This window comes from Lethenteron reissneri, chromosome 66 (assembly GCF_015708825.2).
Source record: "Lethenteron reissneri isolate LAM-NWPU_2019-01 chromosome 66, ASM1570882v1, whole genome shotgun sequence".
Taxonomy (NCBI): domain Eukaryota; kingdom Metazoa; phylum Chordata; class Hyperoartia; order Petromyzontiformes; family Petromyzontidae; genus Lethenteron; species Lethenteron reissneri.
Window position 1 is genome coordinate 7,982,969 of NC_083844.1, and position 27,433 is coordinate 8,010,401.

General features: G+C 53.9%; 1 protein-coding gene across 1 annotated transcript in view; it reads right to left on the reverse strand.

Moving 5' to 3' along the window:
* LOC133359825 (IgGFc-binding protein-like) overlaps positions 1-27,433 on the reverse strand; it is a 57,799-nt gene that overhangs the window by 2,097 nt on the left and 28,269 nt on the right. Inside the window, exons 11-32 of the mRNA XM_061578366.1 lie at positions 26,758-26,993; positions 25,742-25,859; positions 24,311-24,494; positions 23,040-23,326; positions 22,371-22,576; positions 21,132-21,282; positions 19,304-19,395; positions 18,007-18,144; positions 17,107-17,423; positions 16,446-16,723; positions 15,300-15,502; positions 13,443-13,587; positions 11,564-11,814; positions 10,602-10,894; positions 10,173-10,444; positions 9,245-9,444; positions 8,203-8,341; positions 7,273-7,457; positions 6,342-6,445; positions 4,752-5,051; positions 2,276-2,372; positions 1,366-1,549 (exon numbers count right to left, since the gene is read on the reverse strand). Coding sequence (XP_061434350.1) covers positions 1,366-1,549; positions 2,276-2,372; positions 4,752-5,051; positions 6,342-6,445; positions 7,273-7,457; positions 8,203-8,341; positions 9,245-9,444; positions 10,173-10,444; positions 10,602-10,894; positions 11,564-11,814; positions 13,443-13,587; positions 15,300-15,502; positions 16,446-16,723; positions 17,107-17,423; positions 18,007-18,144; positions 19,304-19,395; positions 21,132-21,282; positions 22,371-22,576; positions 23,040-23,326; positions 24,311-24,494; positions 25,742-25,859; positions 26,758-26,993 — 4,380 coding nt within the window. The remainder of the gene's footprint in view (positions 1-1,365; positions 1,550-2,275; positions 2,373-4,751; positions 5,052-6,341; positions 6,446-7,272; positions 7,458-8,202; positions 8,342-9,244; positions 9,445-10,172; positions 10,445-10,601; positions 10,895-11,563; positions 11,815-13,442; positions 13,588-15,299; positions 15,503-16,445; positions 16,724-17,106; positions 17,424-18,006; positions 18,145-19,303; positions 19,396-21,131; positions 21,283-22,370; positions 22,577-23,039; positions 23,327-24,310; positions 24,495-25,741; positions 25,860-26,757; positions 26,994-27,433) is intronic.

Consider the following 27,433-nt stretch of genomic DNA (forward strand, 5'->3'; position numbering starts at 1 on the left):
TGACATCGCCGCGGCACCGAGACCACGCGAAGTGTCGAAGGCTCTCCGCTGACAGGAGGCCACTTGACAGACCCAGGTGCCATGGGTTTACTAACCGAAATGACCGGCAGAGGTTTGGCACCTCTGCTGCCAGGTCATAAGCACACTACCCAGGTACGGAAACCCCTCCACTCTCTCCACAAGACACCCAGGCAGGTGCTTAGTTTCGGTGGGGCTGATGGTAAGACCCCACCTCTTAGTGGCACACTCCAGGTTCAGCAGCAGCAGAACCTCTCAGAGTGGGCTGCAATCGCAAGATCATCAGCATACATAACGTGGTTTACCAATGGGGAGTCATCCCTTGACCACACCCGTGCATCGTTCAGCCTCCCATTGTATCTGTACCAGATAGAAATTCCACTGGTACAGTCATTGAAATATTCTCGAACTGCGTGGTCAAAGATGTTAAATAGTGTAGCGGCCAGAGGACATCCCTGTCGCACCCCAAGGTGAACAGGGGATGGCTCTGACTCACGGCCCCGCAACTTTACCTGGGCCTGCCCACCATCATGAAGGCCCTTAATGATTGTGAGCAGATAGTCAGGGACTCCGAAAGCATGAAGAACTGCCCACAGCCCTGACCTGTTGATGGACTAATAGGCCTTGACCAGGTCAATAAGTCCCTTTTAAATTCCATACACCTCTGCTGTAGCAGACAGACAGAATATGGCGTCTGTGCAGGACCGCCCCGGCCTGAAATCGCATTCGGGTCTCCGCAATCCTCTCCTCAGCGTGCCTGTCAAGGCGATGTTAAATAATCCTTGCCAAGGCACACCGAGGAGGCAGATGCCACTGTAGTTGTTACAGTCTGTGTGGTCCCCCATATAGCCTGAAAAAACTGTTGGGGCAAGTGCTGTTAGAGAGTAACTATAAAGGCCGGCAATGTGGTACAAGAGGCGGTGGGTGGCCAGCACCATGCCCGGCCACCTTCTACTCCCCAGTGGCGATGTTTACTACCCTACACCGCTACACCAGGTAACTCATTTGAGGCTTAGTCAACCTAGGGGAGGTGCAGGACCGGTTCAGATAATCGTCACCACCGTCATCAGCACCGTCACCACCACCACCATCATCTCCAACAACAACAACAACCGCCATTCGCCACTGGATGGCGGTGACGTCACCATGACGCTTGTGCCAGGCGACGCGCACGTTGAGGCCACGTGAAGTGTCGAACGCCCGCCGGCAGGAGGCCACGGGGCAGACCCCAGCAGGTGCGCCACGGGTCGACAGACTGAGACGACGACTGGCCGATGCACTACCACCTGCGCCCCCCCGCCCCCGCCCCTACTGTGCCGACATCACCGCCACCGCCGTCGTGATTACCGGAGGAGCGGTTCGGTTCCCCGATTACGAGCGGCCCGCGGGACACGGTGTGCACCGCCGACTCGACGATCTCGCCCATGGCGCCGGCGCTCCTCCTGCGACGGGCGCTGTTGACGCAGCCCTGCTGGCAGCGCGTGCCCGCCTGGCCCGCCTTGCACACCAGCACGTCACAGTGCAGGAAGACCTGGGGGGGAGGAGTGGGGGGGACACGTGGGTCAGTGACGTTGCATTGCAGGGACACCTGGGGGGGGAGCAGGGGCACGGGGGGAGGGGGACATGGGGCGACACGCGGAGGGGGGGGGTGGACCACGTGGGTCAGTGTAGACACGTAGACCAGCACGTCACAGTGCAGTGACACGTGGGGAGTGTGGGGGGGGGGTGTGGAGAGCTCCAGGTGCCCACAGAAGGTCTGAAGTCAACATAGGTAAGTTCAGCAGTGGCGGCAAATCCCACTCGGGTTTGCCAGACCTCTGCTAAGCACCACACAGTCCCCCCCCCCCCGTTAAACACGAATCAGCACCCACCCCCCAACTGCACACACGCAACAGCCATAACAGACTGTGTGGTGGCAAGTGCTGTTAGGAGCCTACGAAGGCCGCCACTGGGTCCGGAACGGCACCAAAACCCCGGCCGCCCGGGCCGCCGTGGTCTCTCCCTCATTGTTTTGAGGCCGAGTCGACCTAGGGGGGAGCACCCAGGACCCGGTTCAAATCATCAAACTCGCGTCTCAGCCAGCCTCGAAGCGCAGCGCAGCGCAGCAGATGCCCGCCGACGGCTAACTTCTGCGCCACCGCTCCCCCTCTAGCCTTGCGACACGGCGCTTGTGCCAGGCTAGGTGCACCGCTTCACCCCACTACTCTCCCCCCCACACTCCCAACCACCACGGGGTCGTCCCATCTCTTGCGCCCACCTGCTTGAACTCCCCGACGAAGGCGAAAGCGGTGAAGCTGAACTGGTTCTTCTTCAGGAAGCTGCTGTAGCTCTTCCATGTCGAGTCCAGCACACAGCTGTTGGGGTGGGGGGGGGGGTAGGGGAGGGATAGGGTAGAGGTGAAAGTTGTCACGTGCATTTTCCCCTCCATGTTTGGAATCTAAGTCTACCTCGCCTGGTGTGCAGGAGGGTCGTGGGTTCGATCCAGACCCCTGACGATGCCTGCTGCTGCTGTAGATTTGGAGTCTGCGTCTTTCTCTCATCATCATCATCACTATGGCTAGGAGATGTTGACTACCTCGCCTGGTGTGCAAGAGGTCGTGGGTTCGATCCCGACCCCTGACGATGCCTGTTGCTGCTGTATATTTGGAGTCTGCGTCTCTCTCATCACCATCACGGTGGCTAGGAGATGTTGACTACCTCGCCTGGTGTGCAGGAGGTTGTGGGTTCGATCCAGACCCCTGACGATGCCTGCTGCTGCTGTTGTAGATTTGGTGTTTGCATGTTTCTCTCTCTCTCCCCGTGGTCACGCTTTGGGAGAGTATTCGCCTACCACTATGGATCTCCACGTGGTCAATGACGATCGATTTAAGGCTTTCGTGACTGCAGGAATTAATATTCATTGGTGGGTCTTTCGGTAAAGTCACGTACATAGATTGAAATTAATACGAATAAATTAACAAAAACTATGACATTGCGATCACAACACAAGCGATTGTCAGCTCTCTTTCCTCCTGACGACGGACGCTTGTGTTGTGATCGAAACGTCGTGTTTTATTGTTTATTTTTATTAATTTGAACCTATCTACGTGACTTTACCGAAAGAGCCAAAGAATGTAAAAATTAAATAGTCAAAAGATTTAAAACTTTCGTGACTACAGGGATTCATCTTCTTGGTTGTTTCGGTAAAGTCACGTAGAAGGGAAATAATAAAATAATACAAATAAAACATAATAAAATACAATTCTCACGACGTTTCGGCCACAACGCAAGCATCCGTCCTCAGGTGAAGAACAGGTCTGTCGGAAAGACAGCGTCTGAATGAACACCTTCCTCCTCTAACCCAGCTTAAATATATGCTGCCAAGCCTGGTGGTGTTCATTCAGACGCTGTCTTTCCGACAGACCTGTTCTTCACCGGAGGACGGCTGCTTGTGTTGTGGCCGAAACGTCGTGAGAATTGTATTTTATAATGTTTTATTTTTATTATTTTATTATTTCCCTTCTACGTGACTTTACCGCAAGAACCAAGAAGATGAATCCCTGTAGTCACGAAAGCTTAGTTAAAAGTTCCGTTCATGCATTTTTCTCCGGGTGCACCAGGTTTTTTCTCCTCCATATTTCGAATCGACGTCGCGCTTTGAGAGAGCATTCGGCTACCGCTATACATCTCCACGTGATGATGATGTTGATGTTGCCAGTATCAGCAATTTGGTTGAGCGGCTATCATTTGTGATAGCCAGGTCAGGCGGCTTCTGAAAAAGATCTACTACGTAGATCAGTGGCGGGGGGAGGGGGGTTGAATGGGCGTATGCCTGCTAAAGTTACAAAACTTAAATTGTTAAAATAGTTTGACGGTCATCGTGCGACTGACGGTACGAGCCCGGGGCGTGGAAACGTCGTCAGATTCCGGCGGAGGAAGGTATTCTCGACGAGGTTACGTGACGCGCGGTCCCGAGACGGGCCATTCCTTTGTTGTCCATTATACAGCTTTTGTTGGGTTAGATCGCGTAAATATGTAAATGTCCTGTCGTTAAACTCGCCATCACCCGGCACAGCCAATTAGTAAGGGGTTTGTCACGTAAACAAAAGGTGGCCAATTCGTTACTAGTACAGCGCTAGTGTATAGTGTAGTGCATAGTGTGGCGTATAGTGTCGTGTATAGTGGAGTACTACACCGGTTGTGTGTTGGAGAGCAAATCCACAACATTTACAATCTTAGTACGACGTATTGCCTGATGAAGCTAGTTGTAATTACTGGCAAAACGTCGTACTAAGATTGTTAATGTTGTGGCTTTGCTCTCCGACACACAACTGGTATGCTGTACTAGTAACGAATTGGCCACCTTCTGTTTACGTGACAAACCTTACTTTTTGTCTGTGTCGGGTGGTGGCGGGGTTAACGACACAACATTAATATATTTACGCAATCTAACCCAACACAACTTGGATGATAGTGGTCACGAAAGCCTACGACGTGTTAAACTTCCATTGCTCGTTCTGCCGAGGTGCTTGAGTCGAGCTCGGGACGGAGTTCAGGCAATGTTAGTCTATGGTCAATGTTAGTCTACAGGTAATATTAGTCTACGGGCAATGTAAGTCTATCGGAAATGTTAGTCTACAGGCAATGTTAGTCTACGGGCAATGTTAGTCTACGAGCAATGTGGGTCTACGTGCAATGTTACTCCGTGCACAATGCTAGTCCACGTGCGGTGTCAGGGGTCTCCGTTCGCGTACCCATTCTTGACGAGGTCGTATCGGATGGGGTCCTGGGGGTCCCCGCTGGGGGTTGCGAAGCAGTTCTCGGTGAAGAGCGTGACGCTCAGGTTGGACTTGACGGCGAGCTGCACAAAGACGTTCTGGTTCTCCTTGAAGTGCACGGGGTAGTCGCTCTTCTTGTACGGCAGCGCGAAGCGCTCCGAGTGGTACAGCTCGATGTTGAAGACGAAGTCGCCGAAGCCCGTTTCCGTCACGAAGATGCTGCCCGTGTCCGGCACGAAGTTCACCGCCAGGCTGCGGCGCTTGTCGTACTTACACCTGGAGAGCGAGAGACGATGTGAGGCGGTGGCGGAGATCGTGAAGATGAGATGGAGATGAGTGATGAGGATGATCACAGAGAGAGATTGTGGAGATGAGAGAGATGACAGTCAAGAAGTTCACGGACAGACAGACGAGAGAGAGACGGCAGAGGTGAGACAAAGAGGGACACGAGAGTCAAGATGTTCACAGCGAGATATCGTGCAGATGACATTGAGATGAGACAGATGAGAGATCAGAGTGAGGATGTTCACAGAAAGAGGGATGAGAGTGACCGTGGAGATGAGATGGAGATGAGACAGAGAGACGACAGTCGGGATGTTCACACAAAGACCGCATCCTTAAAACCTTAACCATCGTGTTATAGCGAGAATTCCATCATGCGCTAGACTCGCGTTGTAGCGAGTAGTCCATCACATGCTAGACTCCCATTACAGCGAGTATTCCATCACATGCTAGACTCCCGTTACAGCGAGTAGTCCATCACATGCTAGACTCCCATTACAGCGAGTATTCCATCACATGCTAGACTCCCGTTACAGCGAGTAGTCCATCACATGCTAGACTCCCGTTGCAGCGAGTAGTCCATCACATGCTAGACTCCCGTTACAGCGAGTAGTCCATCACATGCTAGACTCCCGTTACAGCGAGTAGTCCATCACATGATAGACTCGCGTTGTAGCGAGTAGTCCATCACATGCGAGACTCCCGTTACAGCGAGTAGTCCATCACATGCTAGACTCCCATTACAGCGAATAGTCCATCACATGCTAGACTCCCATTACAGCGAGTAGTCCATCACACGCTAGACTCCCATTACAGCGAGTAGTCCATCACATGCTAGACTCCCATTACAGCGAGTAGTCCATCACACGCTAGACTCCCATTACAGCGAGTAGTCCATCACATGCTAGACTCCCATTACAGCGAGTAGTCCATCACATGCTAGACTCCCGTTACAGCGAGTAGTCCATCACATGCTAGACTCGCGTTGTAGCGAGTAGTCCATCACATGCTAGACTCCCGTTACAGCGAGTAGTCCATCACATGCTAGACTCGCGTTGTAGCGAGTAGTCCATCACATGCTAGACTCCCGTTACAGCGAGTAGTCCGCCATGCGCGGGTTTGTAGCGAGTAGTAAAAAAATATATAAACCACGTTAAAGCGGAAAGACGTCGTGCGAACGGACGCGCATTAAACGAGGATTTACTGCACGTTGGTGTTCGGACAGAAGGAACCGCACCGCATGCGTGATCTCGTGACGGCTCTAAGTTGAACGCGCTTACGTACGTGAGCGGGACCTGGATGTCGTTGAAGTTGCGGATGATGGGCAGGCTCCTGTTGGCCGACTTGAGGGTGAGCGTCTGGGAGAAGATCATCTGCGAGTCCGTCTCCTGCAGGGACGGCAGATATCACCGACAGCCACATCAACTCGCGCTGTTGCGGACCCGACGTGGTCGCGCGATCCCTCAATGGGAGGATGAGGAACGGCAATGCTACACGAGCCCTCGCCTTCTGCTGAACCTGTCTCTTTCACCGTGGCCAGAGGCAGCGGCCGCTGAACCTCCACATTGGGCATCTTAGCTCTTGAACGACATCTCTGCTTTCATCATCATTGCAAGAATCTAATCATTTACGGACAATGTAAGTCGAGTGCAATATTAGTCTATGGGCAGTGTTAGTCTATGTGCAATGTGAGTCTATGGGTAATGGGAGTCTATGGGCAATGTTAGTCTATGTGCAATGTGAGTCTATGGGTAATGTGAGTCTATATGCAATGTGAGTCTATGGGCAATGTGAGTCAATGTGCAGTGTTAGTCAATGGAAAATGTGAATCTACGCGCAATGTTAGTCTCCATGCAATGTTTGTCGACGTGCAATGTTAGTCTATGGGCAATACTAGTTTATGGGTAGTGTTAAGTCTACTGTCAATTTTAAGTCTATGTGCAGTGTTGAGTCTATGGCGCAGTGTTGAGTCTATGGCGCAGTGTTGAGTCTATGGCGCAGTGTTGAGTCTATGGTGCAATGATGAGTCTATGGCGCAGTGTTGAGTCTATGGTGCAGTGTTGAGTCTGCGGTGCAGTGTTGAGTCTACGGTGCAGTGTTGAGTCTATGGTGCAGTGTTGAGTTTATGGTGCAGTGTTGAGTCTATGGCGCAGTGTTGAGTCTATGGCACAATGTTAAGTCCACGGTTGAGTTTAAGAGCTGTTGCACACCGCACCTGGCACACGGCGCCGCAGTCCACGATGCCGATGTCAAAGACGATGAACTGGCCATTGTCGAGTGGCGAGCAGCCCGGGGGCGAGCCGTCATTGAGCGAGAAGTCGCTCGCGTTGTGGCCCGCCACCAGCACCTTGGGGATGTAGGCTGACATCCGCTCATCCTGGCACGACAGCCGCACCTCAGCTAAAGGGGGGGGGGGGGGGGGAAAGAGCGACGGACACGACAATGGTGAAGAGGATGTCGGCGCATGTAAAAGTGGCTGGAGCACGATAATTTAATCGAGTTATTTTATTACGGCAAGTCCTCATTTAATGTGGCGGCGGTCGTAGATGCGTTCCCGAAAGGTGTCGCTTAAAGCGATAAAACGCATTGAGTGAAAACAATTTCCCCACGAGCAATGTACCGATAATGTTTGGCGAGATACAACGTACCACTGTGCACGCCGCGCCATGGGATGGCGGGACCAGTAACTGAGGGTACACACTCGAGTTTTTTTCCCCTCCAGAATTTAGAAACGTGCACTCGGAGAATTTGGCTGCTATAAATGTCCACGCGACAATCCACTTCGTTGACCTAGCATTTGTGATAGCCAGGTCGCTTCTGAAAGAGAGCTAATGGCTCAGGTAGCTCTGCATGGACAGTGTTAGTTTGAGTGCAATATAAGTCTGTGCAAAGTGTTAGTCTATGCTCACTGTTGGGTGATGTGTAATGCCAGCCTAAATGGACATTGTTAGTTTATGTGCAATGTAATCATGAATTCTAGATTTGAAGCTTTCGTGACTGCAGGGATTCATATTCTTAGGTTTTTTCGGTAAAGTCACGTAGGTAAAAAACATTAAAAAGTAAAATAAAAAAAATAAAAAATAAAAAATCACGACGTTTCAGAGGCAACACATGTAATCATGATCGCTGCCACCACGCAACCTACCAGGGTGACATCCCAGCATTCCGTTCTTCAGGAAGCAGACTTCGTTGCCCATGCACCCGCTGGGGTCTTTCGAGATGTTGTACTGCGAGTAGCAGGTGTAGTGGTACGAGCAGTCCCATGACCACCACTCGTCGCCCACCTGCACACACACAAACGGCCGTTTGGATTGTCGGCTTGAACGATCTAAAATGTAATATCCACCGGTTGGCCTGCGGACGCATCTGCTGCACATATTTGATGCTATAGGTCTATTACCTTAAATCAGCAGGGTATTTCGACCTCTAGTAGTGCCTTGCCCTTCCTCGGTTTGACCTGGCCCTTCCGCATTATGACATGCTCCGTCCCCTTTATGTAGGGGCAGAGGTTTAGGTAATTAAATAGGAGTTGAAGATGTCTTATGTCGTGTTAGAGAAATAGGCTTTGTGATAGATGAGTAGACTAGGCCTTGTGTGGCGGTAGAGGACTTAGGCTCTGACACAAATGACGTGAACTAGGCCTCACTTGATGATGAAGGAATTGGGCTGTGACACAGATGACATAAACTAGGCCTCATGTGGTTTGTAAAGGAATTATGCTTTGAAGCAAACTAGGCCTCGCATGGCGATAGATACATTCCCCTCTGGGCACAGATGAAGCAGACTAGGCCTCACGGGATGGTAGATTAGGCTCTGGGCACAGATGAAGCAGACTAGGCCTCATGGGATGGTAGATTAGGCTCTGGGCACAGATGAAGCAGACTAGGCCTCATGGGATGGTAGATTAGGCTCTGGGCACAAATGAAGCAGACTAGGCCTCACGGGACGGTAGATTAGGATCTGGGCACAGATGAAGCAGACTAGGCCTCACAAGATGGTAGATTAGGCTCTGGGCACAGATGAAGCAGACTAGGCCTCATGGGATGGTAGATTAGGCTCTGGGCACAGATGAAGCAGACTAGGCCTCACAGGATGGTAGATTAGGCTCTGGGCACAGATGAAGCAGACTAGGCCTCACGGGATGGTAGATTAGGCTCTGGGCACAGATGAAGCAGACTAGGCCTCACGGGATGGTAGATGCCGTCCATGGTGCAGCCGCAGCTGGCCGCGTCCACGCAGGCTTCGTCGTGCAGGAAGAAGCCCGGGCTGCACTCACACGCCTCGACACATGCCTGCCGTTTTGGGCACGCGGCGCTGGGGAAGCCGCACGCGCTCAGGCACGGCGATGCGCACGCCTTGTACGCGCTGTTCGCCGGGCAGCTCAGCGCTGCCGGGTGGACCAGGGCAGGTGAAAGGGAAGAAAAAAACGAAAGAAGGATGAGAAAAATAATCTTTCAACATGCTCAAATTTCCGTCACGCTTCCTCAACGTGCGTTCGCCATCAGCTCTGCTTGGACGTGTGCAAGACGTTAATAATTCTTCCAACTTGTAAGGCGCCAGGTCATCCGAGCGATTGAGAGCTTCATTCGAGGTGGGGGGGGGGTGGCTGTCAATTCTTGGACACGTCGCCCATCTCGATGCGCAAACTCCAGCAAACTTCCCGCTTCAGTTGTCGGTTGACGTTTCGTAGCAGACTGTGACTCTATAAAGATTGGTGCTGCCCCCCCCCCAATCCATGGTCACCGCCGTGATATGTGCATCAATCACTTCCCGGGAGGAAGCAATGAATTGGCGTGGAGGTTGGTAGTGTATATATCTATAGATAAGTCGCAAGTGTCCTTTTGCCACGCTCAGAATCTGTTCATGAGTCAATGTTAATTTATGAGTTGACGTTTGCATCCGCGACCCCCGCTTTGCACTCAGGTTAAGTTGGCACGGTCCAGATCTTTCTCGAATTGGTGGTGTGGTGTAGCGGGGGGATGTATGACTTCCTCCACCAGTTTTTATATTTTTTCCAATTCCAACTCGGCTTGTTAGATATCCCACGTCGTAACAGTAACAACAATCATTGTCCTTACACATTTAAACGAAAAACAGAAAAAAAACCCCACTCACGGCAATTCAAGGACGCCCTCCACTCGCCGAGGCTCACGCCGCTGCCCAGGCATGTGTCGAAGTACCCCTGCAGGTGGGAGCAGCGCAGCTCATCGCTGAGCGCTGTGAGCGCCAGGTCGAACACGCAGTTGCTGTGGAAGGGCTCGGGCGGCACAGCGTTGAAGCACGCGGCGAACGGTGACGTCGCGCTCTTGAGGGGACTGCACGGCCCGGCGGCACTGTCCAAGTCGGCATTGTTTGGCTTCACCATTCGGCCGTAGTCGAACCCGCAGCTGTGGTGGTGGTGGGGAGAGCAAAAGCACTTCACCATCATCATCATCATCAAGTTGAGTTGCTGCTGGCCAGGAGCTGCCCTGGTTAAGGTCAAGGGGTAGGGACAATGCTACAGTTAGGGTTACGTGGAGGGTTCCAACGGCGGAGACGACTCACGCCGAGTTGTTGCTGGCAACCGGGAACTGCCAGGAGCTGCCGAAGGTGTAGGCGGTGGCGTGCAGCTCCCCATCGGGCCCCACGAAGTCGTCGCCCGGGTCGCCATTGAAGTCGCCGCAGAGGCCGCTGAGGTTGCGCGCGTAGTACGCCTGGAGGCGCAGGTCCACGTAGCTGTAGCCGTCGTACTTGACGGTGAGCCCCGCCGCCGGGAAGGAGAGCACCGCAAACTTTCCGGCCCTCACCACCGTGCCGTTGGGCAGGCCCACGGGGAGGCTCACACTCTCGTCGTTCACCTGCGTTTCGCCAGACGGAGAAGCGAAACGACGGACTCGTTCCGATTTCGTCTCGCGACTCACAGCCGCCACCGCACCGTATCCACTTGCTCTCGGAGAGGGAGAGAGGGTGACTCGAGAGACAGTGACAGCAGCAGCCACGCGGTGCGGAGCCAGTGCATCAACAATTTCCCAAGCTCTGCACTCCACTATAGATGGAGTGGGAAGAAACCGGAGCGCCGGGAGAAATCCCGCAAGTACGAGTGAGGGTGAAACACTCTATCTCCATGCAGACAGACCAAGTGGAGTCAACATCTTTACTGAGTTCTGCCTTCTAGCTGGCAAAACAAGGGGGTACGGCTCCTCATCGACACCCACCCATGAGTAGAAGGCAGTGAGATGGAACGTATGGAGATTAGACTACACACTTTGCTGCTGTGCCATTTTCTAGCTGGCAGAGCCAGGGGGTATAGGCTCCTCCTCGACGCACCACTCACAAAAATATAGTTTCACAGAACAATCTGCGTGTGATTCACCAACTCGCGCTGTTGCTGCCTCCGCCTCCACAGCGCTAGGCAACAGCCTGCCACGTGCAGCGGCTTAGCCATGCCCATGCCCTCCACTCTTCCCCCATGCCATCCCCCCTCCCCCTGACAACTCACTCCCCCACCGCCCCAACTCTCAACTCACCAGGACGGCGCCACCGAACTGCAGCTTGACGTTGACGTCGCGGTCGAGCCGCACCTCGACGGTGCGCGTGTACGCCACGGCCGTGGAGCCGTACCGGTGCTCGTTCTGCACAAGGACGTGCCACGCCGCCGGGTGCGAGCCCTTGTAGCTGGGGCTCGGCGCTGCCAGCATGTAGGTGCACGTGCCCATGAAGTCGAAGTACTTGCCATCGAAGGTGGTGTAGTGCGGGTCGCCCGACGCGTGGCAGTGCTCTTTAGGCGTGGCGGGGGGGGGGATGGCCACCACGTGGAGAAGGGAAAGAAGAGAGATAGTGAGATGTGTCCGACAGCCGCCAACCTGCCCACCCACCCACTCGTCCACCCAACCACCAAACCAACAGCACACCCAACCACCCAACCACCTACCCAACCTCCAAACCCAACCACCCACCCACTCACCCATCCACCCACCAAACCACCTGCCCACTCACCCAACCACCCACCCAACCACCTGCCTACTCACCCAACCTCCAAACCCAACCACCCACCCACTCACCCATCCAACCACCTGTCCACTCGCCCAACCTCCAAACCCAACCACCCACCCACCCACTCACCCAACCACCCGCCCACTCATGCACCCACCTATTCACCCACCCAATTACCAAACCCACCAACCCACCAAACCCGACCCAGGGTATGGCCCCTCCCTGACGACCACCCATGGGAAGGGACTTTCACGCAAACAACTCTCCGCGTGCGATCCAACAACCTCTGGTGCCGCTGCCGATGCCTCACAGTGCTGGCTTACGGGCTGCCGCGTGCGGCGTAGCCATCACCGCCACCCGGCACCGAGTGGTCATCGTGTGGCGCGCCTGTTGCTAAGGTTTCTGCCTTTGACTGCGGACGTATCCACGGGAGTGGTGGAAAGCCTCCTCATCCTTGCCCATGGGATGTTGCAGATGGTGGGGGTCTGGGCCTGTGGCTTTCACTTGGCTATCCGGAACAACCGTCTCCATCAGCCAGGGTTCTCTGGGGAAGTCTGGCGTATGCGGCCATTGCAGCTGCGTGAGCCACAGTCCTGAAACTCGCCCATTTCCCCTCGGCATCGAGACGAGAAAGAGGATGATGCCAACGCCCATCCTCTCTGACGCGGGATGCTGTAGACGGTGGGAGTGGGCCTGTCGCTTTTTCTCAGCTAGCCGGAACACCTCCTCCATCAGCCAGGGTCTCTGGGGACGTCTGGACCGTGTATCCAAAGCAGCCATAGCAGCTGCATGAGCTACAGTCCTAAACCTCGCCCATTTCCACTCGGCATCGAGACGAGAAAGAGGACGATGCCAACCCCCATTCTCTCTGACGCGGGATGCTGTAGACGGTGGAAGTGGGCCTGTCGCTTTTTCTCAGCCAGCCAGAACACCTCTTCCGTCACCCGGGGTCTCCTGGCCGGCTTAGACCGTGCACCCAAAGCAGCCATTGCAGTTGCATGAGCCACAGTCCTAAACCTCCCTGGTTTCCCCCTCGGCAGTAGGAGGAGGTGGGGACGATGCCAGCCCCAGCTGCAAGCGATGATGACATTTCCAATTTTCAACTGAGACCATTGGAACTGGGTTCGAATGGGGTCCTAGGTGGACAGCCACCATCGCAATGGGAGATTTTCAGGCGCATCAATACAGACCCCCTGCTACACGAAAGGCCTTCGACACTTCACGTGGCCTCAAAGTGCACCCAGCGTGGCACGAGCGCCGCGGTTGACGACGTCGCCACCACTTAATGGCGACAGGTGGCTGCTGCTGCTGTCGTTGGTGTTGTCGTTTGGAGCGGCGGTGCAACCCGCGACAGCCGCCGCGCCCCGTCACGCCGCCCCGTCACCCCCCTCCCGCCCCAGGGCCGGGCCTCACTCGCGTTGGCTTGGCAGCCGGCCTTGCCCCCCTCCAGCACGGCGCAGGTGTGGAACTCCGGGCACGTGAACGCCTGGCAGTCGATGCCCCCCGCGTCGCACAGGCACGAGCTCGTGCAGTCGTCTGAGATGAACGTGTCGCCAACCTGCAGCGAATCAGGAACGGGGTCATCTTTAGTTCGTGAAGGGGGGGGGTGGGTGTTTGTGGGGCAAAAGTTTTCAATGAAGATGATAATGAACCTTGTTTTTTTTTTACGATTTTTTAGCGTACTATTAGATCGCTTTGAAACTACTCCAAACATTCGGTATTTTCCCGCAAAAACTTTAATGTGTTGACGACTTTTATTCAACTTCTTCTATTTAAAGACGTACCCATCACGGTAAGCCGCTCGATTTAAAGATCCCGTTCTTTTTTGTTATTCGAAAGCACAAACATTAATTCACTTAATAGTCTATGAGGGGAAGCTGTCCTCTACCGTGTACCGTTTTCAAATTATTCAGATGTGAACATCATAAAATGCCGATGTTTCATTCAAAACCGATTGAATCCTAAATATCTCAAACACCATAAAAGATGGAACCCCAAAACTTTCTCGCTTTCATTTAATTTGCTGTTTAAGGCTCTATCAACCGAAAAAAATCGCACTGTTATATTTCGAACGGTTTCTGAATGACACCATGCACACAAACATGTTTACGAGGAACTTAAACATCGAGGTTTGGGGGCCTTAAAATAAAAAATATGACATTTTCAGGGTTTTCCTGTTTGTAGCCTAAAGCTACATATATACAGAATGTCGGTTTTCTACCTTGTCGGGAAGTGCCCGAAAGGTTTTTGAAACATACACATTAAGGTCTTTGTTTAGATAGAAGATTGTTATCAGGTTTAAGGCTCCACTGAGCTATGTATCTGGTTTCTTTCGGAAGTGACCCTCGCTATCACAAACGATAGCAGATCATAATAATAGGTTTTTACCCTTCCAACTGGTACAAAGACTGACACCTTTATACAAGGCATCATGTTTGCAATAACCACAACACAAGCAGTCAAAATGCAAACAAAAAGAAACAACTCTGATGATGATAATGATATGCACTGTCCTTGAAGTTGATTGGTCCACACCCGAGACAGCTTTTCTTAGAGTCTAGTCTCCATTGGTGTTGGACCAGATGACGCCAAAAGGCGTACAACTCAAAGACAGCGCACTATCAGAGTATTGAGAGCTCGGGGTAAGCATTTACACTATGTTTGCATTTGACTGCTTGTGTTGTGGTTATTGCAAACATTATGCCTTGTATAAAGGTGTCAGTTTTTGTACCAGTTGAAAGGGTAAAAACCTATTACTATATTTTGCCACTGGTAAAGGAGGTCTCATATTGTGATATCAGATCAACCAAGTGACTGATATCATTATCACCTGGAAATTTATAGTAGCCGCCAAATACTCTAAATGCGCTGTGATGTTGATTCCAAACATGGAGGGAAAAACCCGTAGGAGCTGGAGACATATCCGCACAGTGACCATGGGGAGAGAGACATGTAAACTCCAAATATACAGCAGCAGGCGTCATTGTCAGGATAGAACCCACGGCCTCCTGCATACCAGACGAGGTAGTCAACATCTCCAAGTGACCGTGATGATGATGATGAGAGAGAGAGAGAGATGCAGAATCCAAATATACAGCAGCAGCAGGCATCGTCAGGGTTGGGATCAAACCAACGGCTTCCTGCATACCAGGAGAGGTAGTTGACATCTCCTAGCCACCATGATGGTGATGTACGGTGTGAAAGAAGTTCCACATACAATACATGACCTCATGGTACAACAACAACAACCCACAGTGGGGAGTGCATCACCTTGTAGTACTTGTTCTTGTAGAGGCAGCCGCACTGGTCGGCCAGCACGCAGGCATCGTCCTCCAGGACGTAGCCGATGTCGCAGACGCAGCCCTCGACGCAGTCTCCCTGGCACTGGCCCTCGACGGCGCCGTCCACGCACGACACGGGGCACGGCGGAGCGCAATACGAGTAGTGGCTGTTGGCGGGGCACTGCGGGGCTGCTGTGGGCGGCAGCAAATGGAGACGCGGGGCGGCAGAGGTGTCACACGTGCGGCCTCACGGGGACGACTGACCAGGTGAATGGGTGGGTGAGTGGGTGACCGGGTGGGTGAGTGGGTGACTGGGTGGGTGACCGGTGGGTGAGTGGGTGACTGGGTGTGTGAGTGGGTGGGTGACTGGCTGGGTGACCGGCTGGGTGACCGGGTGGGTGACCGGGTAAATGGGTGGGCAAGTGGGTGACTGGGTGGGTGACCGGGTGGGTGACCGGGTAAATGGGTGACGAGTGGGTGACTGGGTGGGTGACTGGGTGGGTGACCAGGTGGGTGACCGGGTAAATGGGTGGGCGAGTGGGTGACTGGGTGGGTGACTGGGTGGGTGACCGGATAAATGGGTGGGTGAGTGGGAGTGGGCGAGTGACACGGTGAATGGGTGGGTGAGGGAGTGGGTGAATGAGTGGGTGAATGGGCGAATGAGTGGGGTGAGTGAGTAGGTGAGTGAATGGGTGGGTGGATCGATGAATGAGTGGGTGAGTATTTGAATGAGTGACCGGGTAAATGGGTGGGTGAGTGTGCTGGGCGGGTGACTCGGTGAATGGGTGGGTGAGTGAAGGGAAGGGTGAATGAGTGAGTGAGTGGAAGGATGAATGAATGGGTGAGTGGCTGGGTGAATGGGTGGGCGAATGATAGAAAGTGATGAGACAATGGAAATGAGAGCGACAAAACCGTTGCCCGCGAAATTCGCCAAATCACGAGCACCTCTGGAACGTATCCCTGGTGGCGAATACCGACGGGAAAACACCGCACATCTGGGAGGGGATGGTCAGTGGGGGTGGGTGGGGTTTGTGGTTTCCGCCCACAATCCCTGATCGAATGATCAGGGATGCCACCACCGCCACCGCCGGCCCACCGCCGGACTGGGCACCGCGTCGGGGGCCGCGACACTCACGGCAGACGGTGGAGCTCCTCCACTCCTGGGTGGCCACTCCGGCCTTGACGCAGGCGGCAAAGTACGCCTCCAGCGCCTTGCAGTGGACGACCGGGTCGAACTGCAGCAGCACCAGGTCGAAGACGCAGTTGGCGAAGAACGGCTCGGGGTCGACGGACGCCTGGCAGCTGGCGAAGGCGCCCAGCGGGTCCTTGAGGATGCCGCACCAGGTCGGCTGGGCCGCCACGCCGGAGCCCACTGGGTCAATGACCACGGGGTGGCCGATGTCGTCGAAGCCCCTGTCGGCGGAGGAGAGGAGCGGGGGGGGGGGGGGGGGGGGCGTGAGGTTAAATGGATGAACACTCGGCAAGGGAAATAGATGCAGGCGATGAGGATATGTCCCCCAAATGCTCGGAACCAGGTTATGCGTTTTTTTTTTATATCAATATTTTTCACGTTTCTTTCACACTGTCCATAGACTCAACACTGCCCATAGACTCAACACTAACCAGAGACTCACAACTCTACCATAGATTCAACATTGCACCACAGACTCAACACTGCACCACAGACTCAACACTGCACCACAGACTCAACACTGCACCACAGACTCAACACTGCACCACAGACTCAACACTGCACCACAGACTCAACACTCCCCCACCTCCTCCACGGCACTCACGTGTCCACGATGCCCGGCTCCTCCACCTTCCAGCTGTTGCCAAAGTCGGTGGCGCCGGATGCCTGCGAGCCGTCCCGGCGCGTGAAGTCGTCAGCGCTGGCGCCGTTCATGTTGCCACAAAGGCCGCAGAGCGACGACGCGAAGGTGGTGGGCAGCTTGACCCTGGCGTGGTAGTTCCCCTCGTAGAGGACCTCGAGGCCGAAGTCGGACGCCACGCGCATGAAGCCCCCGTCGCGCGTCACCGAGAAACCTCCTGCGCCACCGGCGACGCCGCCGCCGCCGTAGTAGAACGGCAGGCGAAGATGGACGTCGTTCAGCTGCGGTCGGGGGGAGCGGGGGGGGGGGGGCGGAACGAGGCGGCGGTGGTGGACCGGGAGGAGGTGGACGATGGAGGGGGATGGAGGGGAGGTGGACGGTGGGGGAAGGAGCAGGACGGAGGGTGGGAGGAGGAGGAGGATGATGATGAGGTTAGGGAGGAAGATAGGGAGGAGGAAGAAGATGAGGAGGAGGAGGATGGGGAGGAGGAGGTAGTGGAGGAAGAGAATGGGGAAGAGGAGGAGGATGGGGAGGTGGATAGGGAGGAGGAGGGAGGAGGAGGATGGGGATGGGGAGCAGAAGGATGGGAAGGGAGACGATGGAGGGAAGAGGATGGGGAGGAGGAGGAGGATGGGAAGGTGGATAGGGAAGAGGATGGGGAGGAGGATGAGGGCGGGGGGGGGGGGGGCGGACAGGACGTGAGTACGTGACCTGTGGCTCAACCACCTCAGCGTGAACTCACCGCCGCTGCTCGACATCAACATCGGCAGCCAGATGGATACGAAGCGAGAAAGGGGGTGGGAGGTTGGACGGCTGTGCCTCTTTGGGGTGCGGGGGGGGGGCGGTGCGGCGAGCGATACTCACGTAGACGTGGGAGCCAACAGCGAGCAGCACCCGCTGGCCGTACAGCTCGACGGTGACCTCGCGCGTGTACGCCACGACCCAGCTGCCCGCACGGTGCTCGTTCTTTACCTTCACGCTCCAGTCGGCGCCCGAGCACGGCTGCAAAAGAAAGAGGGCAGATGCAAACGAGCCCCGTTGGGGCCTTCAGCAGACCGCTGAGGTCGTCGTGCCGTTGGCCGAGAGCGGAAATCAAAAGTTTGTCGCTTGCGCACAATCGCTTCCACGCCGTCACCCACCCTTTTGGCCCCGCCCCCCTCCCTCCCGATACGTTCCATTCATTGGCTACCACATTCTGATGAGCTCCCCCCCCCGTCTCCTCCCCCCTCAACTCGCTTTTAAGGGATTACATCTTGAATCATTGCCTCACTTGATGCAGCTAATCTGGCTGTGACGGTCCCACCTGATGACGGAGACTTGTGTTGCCTCCGAAACGTCGTGATCTTTATTTTATTTTTATTAATTTTGATGTTTTACCTACGCGACTTTACCGAAAAAACCTAAGAATATGGGAATCGAAAGCTCGGGTGGTGGCCGCGGTTTCTTGGGCGCAGCGCGCTAATCGCTGCGCCGCCGCTCCCCACGCACAACAAACACAAAGATCCCCCATATAGCCTTAACGGACTGTTGGGGCAAGTGCTGTTAGCGAGCGCCTATGAAGGCCGGCATCGTGGCACACGAGGGGGTGGGTGGCCAGCACCACGCTCGACCGCCTTTGTCCCCCCAGTGGCGATGTTAACGACTTCACACCGATAATTGGTTTTTTACCCTTCTATCTGGCGACAAAACTGACACCTTTTTTTTACAAGGAGTCATGTTTGCATAGACCACAATACCTGCAGCCATAATGCAAACAAAAAACATAACTCTGAAAATATATGCACTGTCCTTGAAGTTGATTGGTCCACACCCGAGACAGCTTTCCTTAGAGCCTAGTCTCACATGGTGTTGGACCAGATGACGCCAAAAGGCGCACAACTCAAAGACAATGCACCATCAGAGTATGAGAGCTCGGGGTAAGCATTTACACCATTGGAACCTCATTTGCCAGTAAAAAATATGATAATTAGTTTTTTACCCTTCTATCTGGCACGTAGAAGGGAAGCAATAAAAGAATAAATAAAATAATAAATAAAATAATAAATAAATTGATAAAAATCCAACATAATAAAATACAATTTTCACGACGTTTCGGCCACAACGCAAGCACCCGTCCTCAGGTGAAGAACAGGTCTGTCGGAAAGAGGACTTTGTTTCTCACCTGCGTGAGCACGTACGTGTACGTGCCCTGGAAATCGAACTTGCGTTCGTCGAACGTCGTGTAGTGGGGGTCGCCCCACGCGGTGCACTCCACTGGAGAGACACAACGCGGCACGGGGCATCAGAGATCGACCGCGGTGTGCACGTGTGTGCGTACGTACGTAGCCAGCCGTGCTGGTCGGAGGTGCGGAGGGAAGGACAACAAACTAAACACAACGACAGGCAGACGAGTTTGTCAATCGAGATGATGATGATGATGATTTAAAGTTGCGTAGCTCAAGTGGCTTTCTAATATCAGAAGGAAGAGCTTTCCAGAAGCGCCGCTCGATGCGGTGACCGTCTTTGTCCGATTGTTAAACAAAAGCCGCTGCAAGGATGACCGGAGTTTGTGCTCTTTGACGAGATCAGCAAGGTCTGGCTGTAGTTACTCACTTATCTTGGCGTGACTATGGCTGTAGTTCCTCACTTATCTTGTGGTGACTATGGCTGTAGTTACTCACTTATCTTGGGGTAACTATGGCTGTAGTTACCCACATATCTTGGCGTGAATATGGCTGTAGTTACTCACTTATCTTGTGGTGACTATGGCTGTAGTTACTCACTTATCTTGGGGTAACTATGGCTGTAGTTACTCACTTTTCTTGGGGTAACTATGGCTGTAGTTACTCACTTATCTTGTGGTGACTATGGCTGTAGTTACTCACTTATCTTGTGGTAATTATGGCTGTAGTTACTCACTTATCTTGTGGTGACTATGGATGTAGTTACTCACTTGTGGTAATTATGGCTGTAGTTACTCACTTATCTTGTGGTGACTATGGCTTTAGTTACTCAGTTATCTTGTGGTGACTATGGCTGTAGTTACTCACTTATCTTGTGGTGACTATGGCTGTAGTTACTCACTTATCTCGTGGTGACTATGGCTGTAGTTACTCACTTATCTTGGGGTAACTATGGCTGTAGTTACTCACTTTTCTTGGGGTAACTATGGCTGTAGTTACTCACGTATCTTGTGGTGACTATGGCTGTAGTTACCCACTTATCTTGTGGTGACTATGGCTGTAGTTACCCACTTATCTTGTGGTACCTATGGCTGTAGTTACTCACTTATCTTGGCGTGACTATGGCTGTAGTTACTCACTTATCTTGTGGTGACTATGGCTGTAGTTACTCACGTATCTTGTGGTAACTATGGCTGTAGTTACTCACTTTTCTTGGGGTAACTATGGCTGTGGTTACTCACGTATCTTGTGGTGACTATGGCTGTAGTTACCCACTTTTCTTGGGGTAACTATGGCTGTAGTTACTCACTTATCTTGTGGTAATTATGGCTGTAGTTACTCACTTATCTTGGGATAATTATGGCTGTAGTTACTCACTTATCTTGTGGTGACTATGGCTGTAGTTACCCACATATCTTGTGCTGACCATGGCTGTAGTTACTCACTTATCTTGTGGTGACTATGGCTGTAGTTATCCACATATCTTGTGGTGACCATGGCTGTAGTTACTCACTTATCTTGTGGTGACTATGGCTGTAGTTACTCACTTATCTTGTGGTAACTATGGCTGTAGTTACTCACTTTTCTTGGGGTAACTATGGCTGTAGTTACTCACTTATCTTGTGGTGACCATGGCTGTAGTTACTCACTTATGTTGTGGTGACTATGGCTGTAGTTACTCACTTATCTTGTGGTGACTATGGCTGTAGTTACTCACTTATCTTGTGGTGACTATGGCTGTAGTTACCCACATATCTTGTGGTGACCATTGCTGTGGTCACTGACGTGTGTGTATGCTGTGGGCTGACCGTGGCTGCAGTGACTCACAGATCTTGGGCTGGCAGCCGTAGTCTCCCTGGGGCCCGGCGCCGCAGTAGTTCAGGGTCAGGTCACAAGGGTTCTTCTGGCACTGGATGTTGCCCGAGGACACGCACGTGCATTGAAGAGAGCAGCCGTTCTTCCAGAACACATCGGCCACCTAAACGGACACACGCACAAACAACAGAGCTCCAGTGTGAGGCCGCTGACCGCCTGACGACGCCGGTTGTGACTCCCGGCCACAACTTGCTCCGTACTCTTAGGTTTTTTCGGTAAAGTCACGTTGGTAAAACATGAAATTAAAAGTTAATAAAAGTAATAATGGAAATAAAATAAAATAATAAATCACGACGTTTCGGAGGCAACGCAAGTCTCCGTCATCAGGTGGGACCGTCACAGCTAAAATTACTGCATCAATTACTGCATCAAGATGCAGTAATTTTAGCTGTGACGGTCCCACCTGATGACGGAGACTTTGTGTTGCCTCCGAAACGTCGTGATTTATTATTTTATTTCCATTATTACTTTTATTAACTTTTAATTTTATTTTTTACCTACGTGACTTTACCGAAAAAGCCTAAGAGTATGAATCCTTGCAATCACTAAAGCTTCAAATCTAGAACTTGCTCTGTACCCAATTGTTGTGTGTTTCGTGGACCGCTCTGCGACAACACACCAGCACGCTCCCCAATGTTACCAGTGCGCTCCGCAGAGCTACCGGAGGTTCGCAGCGCAGCACCAACCACTGCTCGGCCGCTCCTCCTCCACACAGCGATCCCCCGTGTAGCCTCTAACAAGGCTGATGGGGGCAAGTGCTGTTCGTAGCGAGAACCATCGCCGATGAAGGCCGGCACGGTGGCACCACCACGCCCACCCAGCCGTCTTTGACCTCCACACACACTCTCTGCTACCTCCTCTCCTTCTCATTTTACTCTACCCTCCTGCACACACGCTCTCTGCTTCAGAAACCAAGGCGTTCTGTCTAAGGTCAACGTTTGCTCATTCTCCGCTGCTGCCCCCATTGCCTGGAATTCCTTCCTTCCCGCCATCCGTGCCATCGGCTCCCTGCCCCTGTTCGAGTCCAAGATCAAGATCTTCCCAATTTTCAACGGCCTGTACACCGACCGCCTCTTTCTCTCTCTGTACAACAGGCCTCTTGCTTTCCCCACAGCGTCTTTGTGAGCGATGAGACGGCAGCCATTCCGTTGTTACCCCCAACCCGAGGTGGCAGGAGCTCGCCGCGCTCACCTTGTAGTACTTGCCGTCGTTGTCCTTGCAGCCGCACAGCGCCGGGGCGACGCACTCATCCCCGTTCCACACGTGGGTCGGGTCAAGGCACTCGCAGGTCTCGCCGCACGGGTCGGCGCAGTCCGCTGGGGCGCTGGGGTCGTAGCACGTGGCCGGGCACGCGTTGCCGCAGTCCTTGAAGGCCGCGCTCGCTCCGCAGTCCACGTCTTTGGCGGAAGACCGGATGGGGGCGGGGATGGAGGGACAGGGGGGGAATTGTCGGTAACGCCGTTTTCTTGGCTGCCCTTCCTGTATGCCTGTGGCTTCCCGTGCCCCTGAACCATTCCATACTCTCTCCCTCTCTCTCTCACTCTCTCCCCCTCTTGTATGTGTTGTACTTCTTTTGCACTGTACGTAGCCAACCGCACTCATCGGAGCTGTGGTGGACGGACAATAAGCTCAACGCAAGAAGCAGTTCTGCAGTAATAAGCTATAAATTCAGCAGACTTTAAAAGTGCAGGGCTCCAGCGGCTTCCTAATATCGTGACTGCCGCGAGTACGACCGGAGTTCACGTGATGGCTTCGTGCGTCTCTGACGAGATGAACAATGAGGCGGCATCCTGCATCAATTGGGGCAAGCGCCTTGCATGCAATGAACGAGTGTGCGGGGGGGATGGGGGGGCAACGTACGGCACTTGGTGGTGTTCCTCCAGTCGGGCGCGAAGGTGACACCCTGGTCGTAGCAGAGCTTCACGTAAGTCTGCACCGCCTGGCAGAGCACGGCCACGTCCAGCTTGGCGAGCACGAGGTCGTAGACGCAGTCGGTGTAGTGCGGCGCCGGGTCAACGGTGCCGAAGCACGGGGCCAGGGGGCTCGCCGGGTCCTTGAGGAGGCCGCAGTTGTCGTTGAAGCCTGCCTTGATCTGCCGCTGGGGGTCGAGGACGACGCCGACGGAGGCGCCCGTGTCGCTGCTCCCGCTGGATGGGGACACGGGGCGCAGTCAGCGACGCCCGATTGTCGTCTTTGCTCCAGTGACGAGCTTCCGTTTCCTCCCTTAGAACGACCCCCATCCTTTCTTTCCTAGCCCGTCCTGCTGTTAGTGTTAGTCAATAATCCCCACCCCTCAGCTACGGCCAGGCCTACCCAACGCCAATCACTACCCCTATCACTACCACTTTCACTACCCCAACGCCTATCACTACCCCCATCACTACCCCTACCACTACTCCAACCCCTATCACCACATACTCTTATTTTTTTTTCCCAAGTTCAACGCAAGAAGCAATTCTACAGTATCACCACCCCTATCACTACCTCAACCCCTATCACCACCCCTATCACTACCCCAACCCCTATCACCACCCCTATCACTACCCCAACCCCTATTACCACCCCTGTCACTACCCCAACCCCTATTACCACCCCTATCACTACCCCTGTCACTACCTCAACCCCTATCACCACTCCTATCACTACCACTATCACTACCTAAACGCCTATCACTACCCCTACCCCAACCCCTATCACCACCCCTGTCACTACCCCAACCGCTATCAAGACTCTTATCACTACCCCTATCACTACCCCAACGCCTATCACTACTCCTACCACTACGGCAACCTCTATCATCACCTCTATAACCACCCCAACCCATATCACTACCTCTATAACTACCCAAACCCCTAACACCACGCCTATCACGACCCCAACCCCTATCGCCACGCCTATTACGACCCCAGCGGGGCTGGTACAGCAGGCAGGGTCACCGCGAGCCGGCGGGTCATAGCCGGGAGTCGATTTGAAGCCATCACTGATCCGGGCTCGATAGGACGGAGCAGGATTGTCGGTGGTGACCCTTGAAAGACGAAGGAGCAGGCAGGGGGGTGCAAGTCTCCCGTCGTATGTTGTTGTGCACGAACGCAATTGTCGCTGCCCACGCGTCCGCCCGCCCACCCGCGTACCTTTCCGTGATCTTCTTTTCGGGCAGCTCCCAGCTGTTGCCGAACTCGGCCGCGGTGGCCGCCAGGGTGAGGTTGGGCGTCAGGAAGTCGTCGTTGGGGTCGTTGTTCCACGTCCCACACAGGCCGCACACGGAGTTGTAGTAGACGTCATAGTTGAGGAGGTGGACCTCCACGCGGCTGATTCCTGGATGGGTGGGGTGGGGGGGGGGGTGCCGGATTATCGAGCGGGCATCGCTTGTGCGAACGATTTGGTTATCCGCGCCCCCTGTCCAGACATCGATTTCCCCAGTAAAGCCCGTAGATTTGAGAGGCAATTCGGCCGGCAGACAACATCGAAGCATTCAACATCTGCACACCCGCTCACGCACTCGCTTACCCACCCACCCACACTCAACCCACTCACTCTCCCACTCACCCACACAAACAACAACAGCCATTCGCCACTAAATGGCGGTGACGTCACCGCGGCGCTTGTGCCACGCTATGTGCACGTTGAGGCCACGTGAAGTATCGAATGCCCGCTGGCAGAAGGTCACGGGGCTACTGGCCGATACACCACCTGTGCCCCCCTACTGTGCCAGGCTAGGTGCAGGAGGTCACGGGCACAGACCCTGCAGGTGCCACGGGTCGACTGACTGAGATGACTACTGGCCGATGCACCACCCTGTGCACCCCTACTGTGCCAACTCGGCCACTTTCACGCACATGCACGGGCACGAATCATCGTTCTACTTTACGCGTAACATCTGCATTTACTAGGGTCACAATCGGTGGTCATTCGTAACAACACGTGACGTTACGTTCACCAATGTGACATTCGCGACGCGAGCCACGTGTGCGGGTGGTCCACGTTTCACAAGTGTGCAGACACGATAGGGGCATCATTGTGGCCAAGCGGAGGCCCCAGGCTGTTTTTTTTTTCGTCGAGCGACTGAAGGCCCAGGGGCAGAGCTCCCACGGGGGCGTTGACTCGCGCGGCCAATCAAACGGCGGTGCCGCGACAACCGACCGCGAGCGAGACCTCCGCTGCCACCGAATAGGAGACGGTCACGAGCACACTGCGCAAAGCACAAGGAGGAAATCCTGCGCCCTTCTGGGGAGCGGTGGTGTAGCGGTTAGCGCTACGCTACGCTACGAGCCTGGCGACCTGGGTTAGATTCCCTCTGACGGCTAACACCGGTGACGGTTACCTGAACCGGTTCTGGGCCTCCCCTAGGTCGACTCAGCCTCAAATGAGTACCTGGTGCAGTGTGTAAAAATATCGCCACCGGTGAGACAAAGGTGGCCGGGCGTGGTGTTGGCCACCCACCCCCTCGTGTGCTGTGCCGGCCTTCATAGGTGCTTGCTAACAGCACTTGCCCCAACAGTCTGTTAAGGCTATACGGGGGTTCTTTGTCTTTTTTTATATGGACACATATATGCCGAACATACCATTGTAGGAGACGCTGAGGAAGGCGTTGGTCCAGAGAAGGAAGTCGTTCTTGGACAGCGTGATCCGGAACCTCTCCGCCGGGTCGTAGTAGGGCACGTTGACGACGAGGCCATCGAGCTGCGCAGGAGGTCAACGACGACGGACGGGAAAAACAAAATGACGTGTCGAGGTCAAGACGGGGACGTCGCAAAGGCATCGGCCGTGTCACCCCGATCCTCGATTCCGACGATTGTGCGAGAGCGCATCTGATACCCACCGGTCTCCCGCACCGGCGTCGTCACACCCGACCCTCAGTTCCGACAAATTTTGCGAGAGCGGATCCGATCTCTGCCGGTCTCCTGCAATCGGTGTCTATGCCTTAATGTAAGAAACGGAACAGTTTGACTTCTCCACAAATCTGGCTGTCGCTTGATGAAGCTGGTTGTAATTACTGGCAAAACGTCGCACTCAGACTGTAAATGTTGTGGCTTGGCTCTCCAACACACCGGTGTGCTGTTCTAGTATACTACACTATACACTACACTATACACTACACTCTACACTACACTACTATACACTACACTACGAAACACTACACTATACACTACTATACACTACTACACTATACACTACTATACACTACACTGTACACTACACTGTATACTATACACTACACTATACAGTACACTATACACTACACAATACATTACACTATACACTACTATAGAGTACACTATACACTCTACTATGCATTACACTATATACTACACTATGCACTACTATACACTACACTGCTATACACTACACTACTATACACTACACTATACACTACACTACACACGAGTGCTGTTCTAGTGATGAATTGACCACGTTCTGTTTACGTGACAACCCTCACGAGTCGGCTGTGTCTGGGTGGTGCCGGGTTCTAACGACTCATTTATATTCTTAAGCGATCTAACCCAAAAAAGACAAAAACCTCTATTATGGGCGGGGGTTGCCCTTTGCCCAGCCCCGCGACGAAAGAGAGCGCACATACCAGGACTTTGCGGTCGCGGATGAAGGAGATGGTGTGGTTGTAGATCTCGGTGTGCACCTCGCGCGTCCACGACACGTCGGCACGCCGCCTGTGCTCGTTCTTGGCGAGGACGCGCCACGGCGTCGGCAGGTTAAAGATGCAGTTGGAGGCGAGGACGAAGGTGCGCGTGCCCATGAAGTTGAAGTGGTTGCCGTCGAAGGAGCGGTAGTGAGGGTCGCCCACACCGTGGCACCACGCTGCGGGCGGGTTGGGGACGGGGGGGGGGGGTGGAGGGTCGGAGTCGCGAGCGAGTGAGCGTTGGTGCAGCGGTTAGCGCTCCACACCACCCCCCCCCCCTTGCCCACCCAAGCGGAGACCCGAGTTCGATTCCTGCTTGCGGCCACCCGCCGCTGATATTGGTGGTTCGGAAAAGGAAATAGGAAAGAGAAAAAAACACTCCGCGGGAGGAGGAAAGCTGGAAATTGGCCAGCAGAATGTTGAGACAGGGTGAGATGCGGACGACGTTTGGCTGGAGGTCGCGTCAACCGGCACCATCAAAAGCTGAGTCTTTTGTTCAACCCCTCTACCTTCATCCCCTCCTCCACCTAATCTTCCACCACCTCAGCCTCAGCCTCCACCTGCCTCTCTTCTTCTCTCCCCTCCTCCGCAATTTAAATCTCTCTCCATCTTCATCCCC